Raw genomic sequence first — 15,357 nt, 5'->3', positions numbered from 1 at the left:
TCTGACATCTGAGGGGATTCTAATTTCATCCCACAGGATTTTACTAAACTCTGTGTTGTAAGACTCAAGTGTTTTGCACTCTGAAGTCTTTTAAATTTAGCATAGGCTACTCTCTGTGACAGAGTGTAATTATTGGACGGGTGGGGTGTGGGGAGGAGTAGTTGGATGTTCTCCACGAACGCAGCCAAATACTGTCACCTTTCTTGGCAGGTGCGTGTGGAGGAAGAGAAAGAGACGCGCCATCAACTACACGAGAACTACTAACACTTTACGGTGTGGGTTCGACAGGACAGTTTTTTTTTTTTTAGCGGTTTTAGCAACAAAGTTCAAATTATGTGAATACTTCTGAGCCTGAATATATTTGTGGAATATGATTTCGCTGACGTGAATAACTAAGTCCTGTGGAATAACTTGCCTCCGGAGTTTATGCAGATCCTCACTATACGCTACAGGTAAATCAGCTCAGGCAAGTGAGTTGTAGTATTTTCTAATTTCTATATGTGGTAGTTATTTAATTGCTTGTTGAATTCCTAAACATATTGTTTTAACACTTTATTTATTTATTGTGTGTCTGTTGTATTAGTTTCGGTCCTCAAATTTGATTGGTCAAGCGGAGCTCCACGAGCCCTAATATAACAGTAATCTATAACAATGGGACGGTTTACTTTTTGTATCACTCCGATTGTCCGTTTTCAGAGTAAACTTTAGATGGGGAGTGTTTATCACTCGGCTTGTCTGTTTTCAGAGTAAAGTTTAAATAGGGAGCACAGTTTGTTGGGAGCCAAGGATCAGGTTTTATCAAGTCGAAGTGTCTGTTTTCCCTCGCGAAGGTGTCTTGATTTTGCCTGCTGCTCTGTGCATCTTTTTGAAAATCAGATCGTCACGTTTTTTTCTGGTATTCAGCGGTACCAGCATTGCTCATGACTGGGTTTCTCTCTACTGCAACCAGCTAATACAAAGGGGAAATGGAAAATCTGGAATGTAGCTGTAGCTGAGTGATTACAGAATGCTTTGAGTAGTGAAGAAAAATCTATATCGTCTGTTAAAGACCTCTTGTTATGTAAAGCATCTACTGTGTACAAACGTCTGACAGACGTCTGAAAGATGTAAGTTTTACATACATTCTAAATCATAAACATCTTAAAGACATTTAATAGATGCCTATTTGACATCTAATAGGAAACGTACAACAGACGTATTGCAAATGAGCAAACTATGTCTTGCAGATGTAAACGCAGCCGTCAAATAGACGTCTCCGAGATGTACGTGTGCTATGAGGGCCCATTCCACTCATGTATGTTATTCCAGACCAGCCTTTATTTCTCAGTTTGTAGCGACAAAGACTGACACTTTAAAGTGATAGTTCACCCAAAATGATTCTTTCATTAATTAGTGACTCATGTTGTTCCAAACCTGTAAGACCTTTGTTCATCTTCAGAACACAAATTAAGATATTTCTTATGAAATCCAAGAGCTTTCTGATTCTGCATAGACAGCAACACAACTGACATGTTCAAGGCCCAGAAAGGTAGTAAGGACATCATTAAAATAGTCCATGTGACATAAGTGTTTCAACCTTCATTCTCTTAAGCTACGAGAATACTGTTTGTGGGCAAGGAAAAATAACGTCTTTATTCAGCAATTTCTTCTTTTCCGTGTCAGTCTTTGCCGCACACATGCGCGTGGTTCTGCGGACGCAGGAGACAACAGTCTGACGTAGAACCCGGATGTGCTGTGCCTTGTTTGCAAGTAAAAGAATGCACACGATGTGTTGTGGAAGTGTCATGAACATGCACACAAGACTGACATGGATAAGAAGAAATTGTTGAATAACAATGTCCAAAAATAATAATGTTTTAACAATGTCCATACTACCTTTCTGGGCCTTGAACGTGGTAGCTGAGTTGCTGTCTATGCAGGGTCAGAAAGCTCTCGGATTTCATCAGAAATATCTTAATTTGTGTTCCGAAAATGAATGAAAGTCTACTCAGACCAAGACACTCGAAAATCTTCTTAAGAATAAAAAGCCTTTATTCACATGGCTTAACAATTAAAAACAAATAACATGCACCGACGCGTTGCGGCTAACTTGCCTTCATCAGGGTGTCTCACATGTTATTTGTTTTTAATTGTTAAGCAATGTGAATAAAGGCTTTTTATTCTTAAGAAGATTTTCGAGTGCCTTGGTCTGAGTAGTTTTTCTGAAGATATGTAAAGATTCCCGCAACCAAAGAGCACCGATTTAAAGACTTTACACCCCAGCAGCATCTTGCATATTTTTTGGATTCATGAATGAAAGTCTTACGGGTTTGGAATGACATGAGGGTAAGTAAGTAATGACAATTTTAATTTTTGGGTGAACAAACCCTTTAACTTCTTTTGGAACTATTTTCGTTGGCGAAATTTACAAATTGCACAAATTTGATCTGAAATGTAAGTTAGTAAATTACTTAAAAATTGCAAAGTAATGTCAATTAATTAATTACATAGCCTATTTTTTTTTACAATTTTAAATATTTTTATATCATAAATTGTTTATTGTAAATCATTTAACAATTTCTCTATTCTTTCTTATTGTTTTTGTTAAGTGTTAAATGTTAAGTTTGGAAAGTTTTGGTTATAGACGTTTTTCTTGAACGCAGAAGTCACGCCTGATGAATGCTTTGCATTTCTGGTCTCCGGTGCTTCTAGTCAAAGTAGCGTATATTCCGAATTGTTAATCTAATGTTACACCTATTAAAATGTTTTTAAAAGCATATGGCTCTATAGCGCCATCACTTTGCAATGTCACAATTATTTGTCAGTGCCTCACTCCTCAAAGTTTAATGAGTGTGTAGATGACACAAAGCTGGCAACGTTAGCTGCATTAAAAACAGATGACCGCTATGTGAATGGGTTCCTATGGAGACCGGAACAGAGGAGCATCCAATCTGACGTTAAAATTCGTAATGGTGGCGCTTATTGATTACTCAGGAAAAAGGTCTATACTAGATGAATTTGGTCTGAAAATGCAAGTCAGTATTAATTAAGGATATTAATTCATTTTTTTTATACGTGTACACTTTTTTCTACAAGATGCTTATCAAGTTCAAGCATTTGCAAGTGTAATCTTTCTATGTTTGGCTAAGGGAATCCCCAGTTATAGCACGCAGGAGTGGGAGAAGAACATGTTTACACCGCCCAACTAGAAATGCCCTGTGCAAAACTACAGGCTGATTTTGTCTTAAAACAGCTTATCTTCCTGGAAGATGCCGCTGATCCCACGTGGCAATTAGGCTGCAGTGTATATTTAGAGAGCAGACACTTGCACCTTTTTGGCATGGATGTGTGGATCCATTATCCTTCAATCCTTTCTTAAAATAGAACAAGGATTTATTTTAAATCTTTGTGAGATAAAAATAGTCCAAGTGCAGCAGTGTGAAAATGCACCACTTTAATACTGTAATATTGTCTATTCATGGATTTGAACATTGTTTGTGTCAAGACTGGAATACACTACACAACTTTTCAAATCTGAACAGAATTTTGAAACACTAGGTATCATATACTTACCGATTTTGTAAATAGTGACAAAGGAAAACTTGCCATCACACAATACACGACTAATGAAAGTAAATGTCAGTCTGTGACCGTCATCTACTATGCAATTTTCTATGAAATCTGTCAACTCAAATCTGCAGATTAGCTCTGACTTTCAGCAACTAGCTCCAATTTAGACTCCAGACTGTGAATCGCCAAAAAAATCTGGGCAAAAATTGTGTAGTGTATTCCAGGCTTCAGAATTGGTAATAACCACTTTGCATGTGGAAATACATTTCTTCACTAATGAAAGTGCATTTCAGTTCACAGGAGTGATTACCCAAAGGCTCCAGATGTGATCTATTTGCAGTGAATGGCCTAACAGGAAACAAAATGCCTAAAATCTGCACAGAACAATCGTACCCCTCACAAAGATCCGCCTTCACTCCTGAACCAGCTATAGAATGCATCGAGAGAGGGGAAAGGTCAGAGGAGATGCCACACACATATGTAGACAAATCGATATTTATTTGCCTTCTAGTTTGAACAAATCTCACATTCAATGCATTTGGTATTTTTTTGTTTCATTTGCAGTGATCAGCCACCCCATGGACTAATGGGCAGGTGATTTGATATGTTGCTTTGTTTGAAATTTGAGGATTGTTTATGCATTTATGCATTGTTTATGCATTTAAAGTGATTTTAATAAGTTTTTTACTTGCACTTTCAGGATGTCCCAGTTCATGCTGAGGTTTGGAGGAAGATCCACCAAATGTAATGTTTCAGAATGCAGTGATTCAGTTACGGTAACAGAAGAGTCTGAAGACATAGCAGGACAAATGGATGCATCATGGGACAACAGAGAACAGGAGCATTTGTGCAATTGGAAGTGAGTGAAAATACAAGCATGCACACAGTGGCCCACCAAAAAGATAAAACTAATTTTGACCTAACATACTTGTTTTTTCATTTTGTTTTGACCACAAAACCAGTCATAAGGGTCAATTTTTAAAAAATTGATATTAATAATATATGTTATTTTAAAAGCTAATTAAATAAGCTTTTGATTGATTGATGTATGGTTTATTAGGATAGGACAATATTTGGCCAAGATACAACTATTTGAAAAATCTGAAAACTGAGGGTGCAAAAAAATGTAAATAGTGAGAAAAATATTGCCTTTAAAGTTTTCAAAATTAAGTTCTTAACAATGCATATTACTAATAAAAAAAAAGGTTTTGATTTATTTACTGTAGGAAATTTACATTATATCTTCATGGAACATGACCTTTACTTAATATCTCAATGATTTTTGGCATTAAACAAAAAAACAATAATTTTGACCCATACAATGTATTTTTTGGCTTTTGCTACTTACTTTTGTTACTTAAGATTGGTTTTGTGGGCCAGGGTCACATACATAATAGTCAAAACATTTTTTTTTAAATGTAACAATTACAAATTTTGCATATATTTTATTGAATGGCCCAAACCATGCAGAAGTGTGAAATTGCTGATATTTATATGGTCAAAGATGAAATTCCCGATAGCTTAAAATGTAAATAAATTAGTTTTTTTCTAACAGTATAACAGAGTACTTACATCAAATGCATATAAATATCAGTTGTCACTCTATATTTCCCAATAATATGTCTTATTAGGATCATTTTTAAATGTTCTGTAGATCTAATTGTGGGGGCAAAACTTAATGCAATGCAATTCAGTGGTAGATGAGAGATGTACAAATAAACATTCCTCAAAAACCTGATGTATCATATTTAATACTCATATTTTGACATGACAATTTCCCCCAAAAAATGATGCATGGATAATCAAGTAAACTTAAGTTGCTTTAGTCCATTAAATGTTCATCTTGAGATGTTACTAACAGTAAAAGCACAGCAAAAGACATATGTACCACAACCTGAAAGGTAATGTATTTAAAATTATACAAAAAAATAAATATATATATATATAAGGGCCGGGACTCGATTAAAAAAATTAATCTAATTAATTAGAGGCTTTGTAATTAATTAATCGAAATTAATCGCATTTTAATCGCATATAAATATTTGACCTGAGAACAGTGAGAAGTAAGTTTTTTCATATGGATTTTTAGTACACCATTGAATAATGACTGAATACATAAACTGAAGCAACAAAATATTGTTTATTTTTGTTCAACCAAGTCCAACAGACCAGTGCGATATTGCCATTAACTGTAGCTATAGGATACAGCGTTTCCCATAACGAAAACATTTCAGTGAAAAAATAAATCCAAAACTCTCTATTTTAACATTTTGAACAATAGGGCTTTACAATCTTTTGCTTTTTTTTTATATATATATAAATTCTTGTGTTTTAATTTTTCTCATAATCAAATGAAAGCATAAACATTTATTTTATTTTTAATCAAATGAAAAATAAACCTTTTTAATTTTTGGCAAACAAACAGAGGTTTGCTGTTAAAATCAATATATAATAATAATCATAGTATTTTTTTTTCTACAATTAAGTGGTTAATCTTGTTGTTATATTAATTTTTTATCATATATATTGTTTTTTGTCAATTATTTAAATAGGAATATTGTTCTGTTTCATGTTAAACCGTACTTTTATTTTGACAGGTTGCCGTGAAGTTTCTGTGTGTAAAGTATGATATGATGCTAGTTTTCTCAAATGAAACGGTAAAAGTGACACTGACAGAAGCTTTGGAGATTGAGTCTATCTGTTCATGTGAGATGAAAATGCCAAAAATTAACGGGAGCATCACGCGTGCAGTGTAAAAAAATGCGTCTCTGCCATTCTGACATACAGAGGCAAACGGTAAATGCAGGATTCATATTAAAACGGTCTTTTTGCATTTCGGTTTTCACAGACACTAGTCCATATCGCGATTTGAATTAAGTGACAGACCAACTTTTGATTTATCAATCCAAAAATCGACGAATTTACGTGGCATTCCGCGCTATAGTAAATTCGTTTTTTATGAATGGAGTCCGCGATCCAGTCCGTGTCCGTGGGGAAACACTGGGATATTTAGAAATATACTAGCCTTCATTTCAGAAATTCAGGTACCCTATAGGTAGGTAGACCTTCTGTAAAAGCATTGAGGTGATACCTGAGGCTCGATGTGCTGCGGTGATATGCGCATTCCTTTGTCTAAACGCTAGTTGGTGCTCCAGTATAATCGGTCCGCCGCTGAAACTCATTCAGTGAGAAACGTTCCGCGGTGCAAAATTAAGTGCGATTAAAATGCGTTAAAAAAAATTAACGCGTTATTTTTGTGTAATTAATTAATCTAAATTAACGCGTTAAAGTCCCGGCCCTAATATATATATATATACATACATAAAGACAGCTGTATATAAATCCAATTTATACTGTCAAAATTAAAATTAGAAATGTGAAAAATATTTAGTTTCTACTCATTATAGTACTGTAAAAGTATAATTATTATAATTATTTAAATACTTTTGTTTTTAATTTTTCTATTTTAATCAAATGTATTTGTTTATTTATTTATTTTTACATTATTTACAGCTTTTGTTCTTTTTGGTTTGTTGGTCTGCAAAAGGTGTGACCACATTCAGGCATGAATGCACAATTTGTGCATTTCCAACAAACTAATTGTGCAGCTAATTATCAGAAATACTTGGAGAGGAACATAATCAGCCCTAATGTAATGCCTCGTGATCTGTAGTGAGATTAAGTGTGTTTCTGAACACAACAACAGAGGATGTGCTGACAGTGACCTTATAATCCCCTGCTGTTTGTCGCACACACAGTCTTCATAGAGTGGTATATACTGCTATTTACCTGCTTATATATATAGCTGTATAAGCTAGAAGTAGTCCCGCATTGTGCAGGCCCACAGAAAAATAACTCCACAGAATTTAAACACACATAATTCACAAGTTCTTTACATCGCTATCCCCTTCCTTGTTCATTTATTAAATATTTAGGTTAATTTGATAAAGCTTTCAGCTATCACTAAGAATGTAGTACTGCCAGCACAATTTAACACTGTTTAACACATTTGAATCCATTTAGCAGATCCATTTTCATTCAATTGTAAATCTAATGGAGATTTCCTCTTTCATCTGGGCCTGACATTAAGCCAAAAGGGGATATGTTGTGAACCATGTTTCATATTTTATCTCTAATCAGATTACAGGAATAAAACAATCTCATTGTCTTTACAGTTTCAACAACAACGCAAATCACTGGCCTCTTGCGGCACTGAATATGAACAACTGCAACAATACAGATGAGTATGTGAGAGTTATTAATATATTATTTTTACAAGTTGTGCTAAAGTACATTCTGCTATTTGCTACCTGCTAAATAACAATGATTGTTTTAATGCAGCAAAAAAGATGACAGGGAGATAAAGAAAGATGATAAGAAAGAAGAACCAAAAAAGGATGAAAAGAAAGAGGAGAAAAAAGACGAGAAGAAAGACGAAAAGAAGGATGAGAAAAAAGATGAGAAAAAGGATGATAAAAAAGATGATAAAAAGAAGGAAGAGGAGAAACCGTCAGTATTTTAACTTAAATGAATTTGAATTCAATGTAGTTATTTGTTCAGTCTATAATTTAGTAAATTTGTGTACTTATTTTTTTGTAGAAAACAGGTTTGGATTATGGATCCAGCAACAGATATGTACTATCACTGGCTAACCATTGTAGCAATGCCTGTCTTCTACAACCTAATGATGCTTGTTACCAGGTAAACTTATATATTAGATTTTTTTCAATTTAATTATTTATATCATTATATCCATTGCATGCTATTACATTATATTAATGCCTTTGAGATATTTTAACATTTTATCATGTTTATTTAATTAGTAATTATATTAAATTATGCATTCTAAATATTAGTTGTTATTTAAATAATAGGAATATTACAGCTAATTATCAAACAAATAAGAAAACTATATGCAACAATATGTACACTACCAGTCAAAAGTTTTTGGACAATAAGATTTTTAATGTTTTTTAAAAAAGTCTCTTCTGCTCACCAAGCCTGCATTTATTTGATCCAAAGAACAGCAAAAACAGTAATATTTTGAAATGATTTTGCTATTCAAAATAACTGTTTTCTGTTTGAATATAATTTAAAATGTATTGATCAATATAAAATGAAAATACAATTATATAAAAATGAAATGATCCTTCAGAAATCATTCTAATATGCTGATTTGCTGTTCACAAACTTTTATTATTGTTGAAAACAGCTAAGGTAGAATTTATCAGGTTTCTTTGATAAATAGAAAGTTCAGAAGAACAGCGTTTATCTGAAATAAAAAATCTTTAGTAACATTATAGATGTCTTTATCATCACTTTTGATCAATCCTTGCTAAATAAAAGTATTCATTTCTATAATTTATTTTCCCTGCCAAAAAAGGCTTTTGAATGGCATAGAGTTATAATGTTACAAAAGTTTTTATTTCAGATAAATGCTGATTTTGGATCTTTCTATTCATCAAAGAATCCTGAAATAAAATGTACTCAATGGTTTTAAATATTGATGATACAAATAAATGTAGATAGATAAATAGAATGATTTCTCAAGAATCATGTGACACTGAAGACTGGAGTATACTAAATGATACTAAAAAATTAGCTTTGATCATGGAAATAAATACCATTTTAAATAGTAAAAATTTTGCTGTACTTTGGATCAAATAAATGCAGGCTTGGTGAGCAGAAGAGAATTCTTTAAAAACATTAAAAATCTTACCGTTCAAAACTGTTTGACTGGTAGTGTATAAAGAAATGTTTTGGTGTTATTTTGTGGTGACAGTACTAATTTAATCATAATTTATTCGGTCTGTTTGGCTTTTTTTTAACAGAGCCTGTTTTAATGAACTACAGGACGATTACACCATCTTATGGATAGTTCTGGACTATTCTTCCGATGTCATCTACTACATTGACACATTTGTGAGATCAAGGACAGGTGAGATTATTAGTCTCTCATATTTACCTATGACAGTACAGTTGCAATCAGAATTATTCAACCCCCTTGACCTGCAAGACATTTTCCTGCAGAGGACAACATTTTGTGAAAACAATTCAACAAAGGCATAAGTAAACTATTAAAGAATGTTTATTAATACACATTTGAGTAATTCTGAGAACGTAAGTTGATGAATAATGAAAAAAAATTGAATTGGCTCTTAAACATTCATGTTCAAAATTATTCAACCCCTGAAAGTAAATTTGGTGCAGAATCTTTTATTCTTTAAAACTACCAATAAACACTGCCTGGAAGTGCTTCTGTCACCTCTCTGCTGCAATCTTGGGCCATTCCTCGCCTGAAAAAGCTTTCAGATCACTCATAATCTTTGGTTTTTACTTTGCCACTGCTTGCTTCAAATTCAACCATGTATTTTCAATGAGAATTACATCTGGAAACTGAACAGGCCACTTAAAAACATTCTATGACTGATCCCTGAACCAAGCGTAAGTAGATTTGAACGTATACTTTGGGATGATTGTCCTGCAGGAAAGTCCATTGATTATTAGCTTCAGACTTTCACAATGTTTGCCAAAATGGTCTGATACTTTAATAAATCAATGATATCCTTTGTATGGTCATGTTTTCCACTTCCTGCTACAGTAAAACAACCCCATAGCCGGACTGGCCCACCTCCATGTTTGACGATGGAGATAGTGTTCTTCTGCATATAAGCTTTGTCTTTTTTGCACCAGATGTACCTCTGATCCATACATCCAAAAAGTTCCAGTTTGGACACATCACTCCATAAAACATTCTTCCAGCACTCCACAGGTCTATCCAAATGAATTTTAGCATGTTCAAGTCAGCTTTTTGTTCTTCTTGGTCAAGAGTAGTATTCAGCGAGATTCCTCAACATGAAGACTACACTTGTCTAGTGTTCTTCTTATACACAGCATTGAAATATTTTTCCTCCTTTTGTCGGGTCATCTTGCAAGTCTTTGGCTGTACATTGCAAGTTTTTCTCAGTTGATCTGATCAAACATTTTATGATATTGTGCTTTTTTGTTCAACAGCCTCAAAGGTTTTCTGGTTCAACACACTTTAATCTAAGGAATACGGCTGCCAGCTGTGTCTCTAGGAACTTGTAATGTCTTAGAAATCTTCACGTAGTTTTAGACTTTCTAATATAGCAAACTATTTCTTCTCTATTAATTTTGTGTGAGCTTTGTTGACTTTACCATATTTGCTACTCACCTTCAGCACATGCATGGGCTAAGAGTATACTATGTGTTACACCCCAAGCTAATTCCATTTTTAATAAGTTTGTAAAGGCTTAAGACAATTTTTTATGACAATTTTGTTCCTTACCATAAAAATAACTGTCTTAAAACAGCAATGTTAAATAGGGGTTGAATAATTCTGACATAGCTGTGTTATAAAAAAATCCCATAACTCAAAAACATTACATTATATATTGACATTATCACTTTTAATATGCCACAAAACTGTTGTAGATGCAATTTTATTCCTGGATCTTCAGAAAGAGCAAAAATCATTTGTAAAGTACTGCATTGAATAATTTTGATTGCAACTGTAAATAAGCTACAAAGATTTTAAGCCTAAAATTAAGATTTTTTTTTTTTTCAAAAGCTATTGCTTTTATTAAAGAACATACATGTTCCACAGGGGAAAAAAAGCTCTTGTGGACACTGTACATAACAAATAAATTGTTTTGACAGGTTTCTTGGAGCAAGGCTTACTAGTGAGAGAATCCAAGAAACTGTGGGAACACTACAAAAAGTCACCGCAATTCAGATTTGACGTGTTCTCCATGATCCCGACAGACATACTAATGCTGAAAGTGGGTTACAACAATCCCGAGCTAAGATTCAACCGCCTTTTCAAAATGGCTCGTCTGTTCGAGTTCTTCGACCGCACTGAAACCAGAACCAACTTCCCCAACATCTTCCGAATCAGCAATCTCGTCCTGTACATCCTTATCATCATCCACTGGAACGGCTGCATCTTTTTCGCCATCTCAAAAACGATCGGCTTTGGCTCAGACACTTGGGTTTACCCCAACATTAGCGACCCCGAGTTCGGCCGTCTAGCCAGGAAATACATCTACTGCTTGTACTGGTCCACTCTCACGCTCACCACCATTGGAGAGACACCACCGCCTGTCCGTGACGTTGAGTATTTATTTGTTGTTTCTGATTTCCTCATTGGCGTGCTTATTTTCGCCACCATCGTCGGTAACGTTGGTGCCATGATTTCCAACATGAATGCATCCCGTGCAGAATTCCAGGCTAAGATCGACTCCATCAAGCAGTACATGCAATTCCGAAAGGTCACTAAAGATTTAGAGGCTCGTGTCGTGAAGTGGTTTGACTACCTTTGGACTGAACAGAAGACCTGCGACGAAAAGGAAGTACTCAAAAACCTCCCAGACAAGCTCAAAGCAGAGATTGCCATCAACGTGCATCTGGAAACCCTTCGGAAGGTGCGTATCTTCCAGGACTGTGAAGCGGGTCTTCTTGTTGAGCTCGTCTTGAAACTTCAACCACAGGTTTTCAGTCCAGGTGACTACATTTGCAAGAAGGGAGACATTGGGCGAGAAATGTATATTATCAAAGAAGGCAAACTAGCTGTGGTGGCAGATGATGGCATCACGCAATTTGTAGTGCTTGGCGATGGTGCTTACTTCGGTGAGATTAGTATCCTCGGCATCAAAGGCAGTAAAGCCGGAAACCGCAGGACTGCTAACATACGTAGCGTGGGATACTCAGATCTCTTTGCGTTGTCAAAAGATGACCTAATGGAGGCATTAACTGAGTACCCAGAAGCCAAAAAGGCGCTAGAGGAGAAAGGTAGGGCTATTCTGATGAAAGACAACCTCATTGACGAGGCTGCGGCCAATGCTGGCGCAGACCCGAAGGACCTGGAGGAAAAGGTCAGCGTTCTGGAGACCAATCTAGACGTGATGCAAAGCAAATTCGCTCGTCTTATGGCAGATTGGACATCCAGCCAGAACAAGATCAAACAGAGGATCACCAACATGGAGGCCCGAGTGAAGACTCTTAGGGAAGAGGATTTGTCCGAGGTCGTGGAGGATAAGAAGGACAAATAGTTCCATGCCAAAATAGACTGACACTACGTCTCGGGATTATGGATTACACATTTACCCATATAGAGGAATCTGGCTTCATTTGAGAGGAATTGCTTGATCTCAAAGTAGTACAGCAGCAACATGTACTATTTATAGATGATTCAGTCAGAGACTTGGCAGTTCACAAGACTTAAACCTAATTTGTGAAGGCAATGACAGATCAGACAGTTTCAGCCTCACTAATGCAGGGTTGTCTTGAAGTAATTTCGGACAACAGTGCGCCAAGAACATCCTTTTTGTTTTTGGGCGTTTTGGTTCCTGATGCTGTCGCATTCAAGTATTGCAGTGTCTGAATATCAGGTATTGTGATTCCTAAACTGATTTTTAGGAGGGTTATTGTGCAACTATACTCTCTGTGAGATGTCATGCTGTAAGTGGTTTTGAACCAGCATTGGTAAATACGCACAATATCCTTCAATTTTGTTGCATTTTCTAAGCTCCGCTTTCAGACAGGGATAGTTCACCAAAACAAGAAAATTACCCCGTGATTTACTCACTCTCAAGCCATCCTAGGTGTATAAGACTTTCTTCTTTCAGACGAATACAATCAGAGTCATATTAAAAAATGTCCTGACTTTTCCCAGCTTTATAATGGCAGTAAATGGGCGTTGAGATTTTGAAGCCCAAAAAAAGTGCATCCATCAACTCCACATGGCCTTCTGAAGTAAATCGATGCATCTGTGTGAGAAAAAATATGCATATTTAAAAGCTTTATTAACCCCCGGAGCCATGTGAAGCACTTTTTATGATGGATAGACAGAATTTTTTGTGCTTCAAAATCTCAACTGCCATTACAAAACTGGGCAGAGCCAGGACATTTTTTTATATAACTCTGAAAGAGGATAGTCATATACACCTAGAATGGCTTGAGGGTGAGTAAATCAAGGGGTAATTTTTATTTTTGGGTGAACTATTACTTTAAGCCAGCATAAATACCAAGGCAGAACATCCTGTAATGTGATCAAATGAAGGGTAAATTTTTAAGTTTATTTTTAAATTTGAGAATAAAATGGAGAGCCCCCTTTTTAGTCCATCATGTTCGGTTCTTGTATGTATATTTTGTTTTCATTCTGCTAATGAAAAATTGTATATTTGCTGGATTAAATAAAACATATTTTAGAAATTTTCCTAACATTTTGTGTCCTCTGTGGATTGATTTGTTGGGGAAAAAGATCTACAAGTCATCCATACTGTGCAGCAGCGTTAATTTTGTTGATGAAAATTTTTTCATAATTTCTTCAACAACATTTTTTCACTGACGAAAATGAGACAATAAAGACCACTTGTTTTGAATGACAAAAACTATGACAAAAATCTCTTGACATTTTTGTCAACTAATAAAAACAAGATGAAATAGTTAGGAAGAGACGATTTAACGAATCTGCTGCTTAGTTAGGAGGTTAGATGCGTACATTTTGAACTGTAACATAGCCTATTGATCTATCTAGTGCGACATAAGCCACAACACATTTGTTTCACATCTCATAAGACGTTTTGACAAGTATTTTTGACAAGTATACACGTAAACACACTCGGTTACGTCTTAGGTGAACGTAAACAGTTGGGAGAGTACCAGACGTGTATCAGTACATCAGGGTTGCCAGGTTTTCACAAGAAAACCTGCCCAATTGCTACTCGTAATTCGAAGGGGGTCCCCTGGTAAAAATCACATTCAGGGGGTAAAATACACGTTTTTTGGTGGGGTTCTCCTGGTACAGTTTGCATTCCAGGGACTAAATATAACGTTATTGGGGTCGATTCAACCCGTGGACATGAAAACCAACCCGCGGCAACAGTGTTAAAGTAGACTTCGCAACACTGGCCGTGCATTCGGTTTTAAAGGGACAGCAGCCTAATTAAGTTGCTATTGTCTGTGGCATTGATGTTAATCAAGGAACAAAAGAAAGACTCACTGCTCTTGACTGAATCATTTTAGTAGCCCTAAAACAGATTAATCTAAATGTTTTTATATAAAAAAAGATATGTCTGCTTGAAAGAATGAATGTAGTAAAGAATGCATAATTAGCCTAAATAACCATTAGTATTTTATTGAATAGAGACCATGTTCTTGTTCCTTTATGAGAAGTAGTTTCATTTAATTTTAATATAAAGGCATGTTGCATGTCACAGCAGTTAAATATGTGTCTATCATGATAAAATCTTAATGTCAAACCTATACAATGAGTTTGGCAATTTTAGAGAAATGCTTAATAAATAAATGCATTACACTGTAACTAAACCCATTCAAATTCTAGTATAGATTTAGTCGACTAAAACTAAAACAATTCAGATTACTAAATTATGACTAAAACTAAATGGCATTTAAGTCTGAAGACTATGACTAAGACTTAATCCAAATTTGATGTCAAAATTACCACTGCTGTGCAGTCATTGTGAGCATGATCCTGTCCAGACTTGCCCTTAATGTGACAACCTATGACTTCAGTGTGGCTTCTCCATGGGGGTCGGTAGCCCAACAATTAGACCTACCAAACATCAATGGGTAATTAATGAGCTGTGTTGGAAATGCAAACGTTGCAGGTTTAACTCCTGAGAGGAACACAAAGAGACTGACGTGTAAAAAGAAATTAGGCAGCACCTAAGTTTCATAAAGATCAGCCTTTTACTTTTATTAAGTTACATTCAGTTTAGTTTTGAACTACTCACTGATTACAAAAAATACCGGTCACGTATTGAG

General features: G+C 35.3%; 1 protein-coding gene across 2 annotated transcripts; it reads left to right on the top strand.

Moving 5' to 3' along the window:
• The first annotated feature begins 231 nt into the window (after positions 1–231).
• Positions 232–13,791, top strand: LOC141336706 (cyclic nucleotide-gated channel alpha-3). 2 transcript variants are annotated; one of them, XM_073842425.1, is made up of 9 exons: positions 232–452; positions 3,843–4,004; positions 4,114–4,143; positions 4,250–4,408; positions 7,725–7,793; positions 7,891–8,058; positions 8,149–8,250; positions 9,381–9,487; positions 11,230–13,791. In XM_073842425.1, the coding sequence occupies exons 2-9, from the start codon at positions 3,913–3,915 to the stop codon at positions 12,618–12,620; spliced, it is 2,118 nt and encodes a 705-aa protein (XP_073698526.1). In that variant the 5' UTR covers positions 232–452; positions 3,843–3,912; the 3' UTR covers positions 12,621–13,791. The 2 variants fall into 2 exon arrangements, with proteins under 2 accessions (XP_073698526.1, XP_073698527.1); XM_073842426.1 differs by having other exon boundaries at positions 232–470.
• Positions 13,792–15,357: the final 1,566 nt, after the last annotated feature.

Source organism: Garra rufa, chromosome 6 (genome assembly GCF_049309525.1).
Source record: "Garra rufa chromosome 6, GarRuf1.0, whole genome shotgun sequence".
Lineage (NCBI taxonomy): Eukaryota > Metazoa > Chordata > Actinopteri > Cypriniformes > Cyprinidae > Garra > Garra rufa.
Note: the sequence above shows the minus strand (reverse complement) of the source record. Positions and strands in the feature narration are given on the sequence as shown.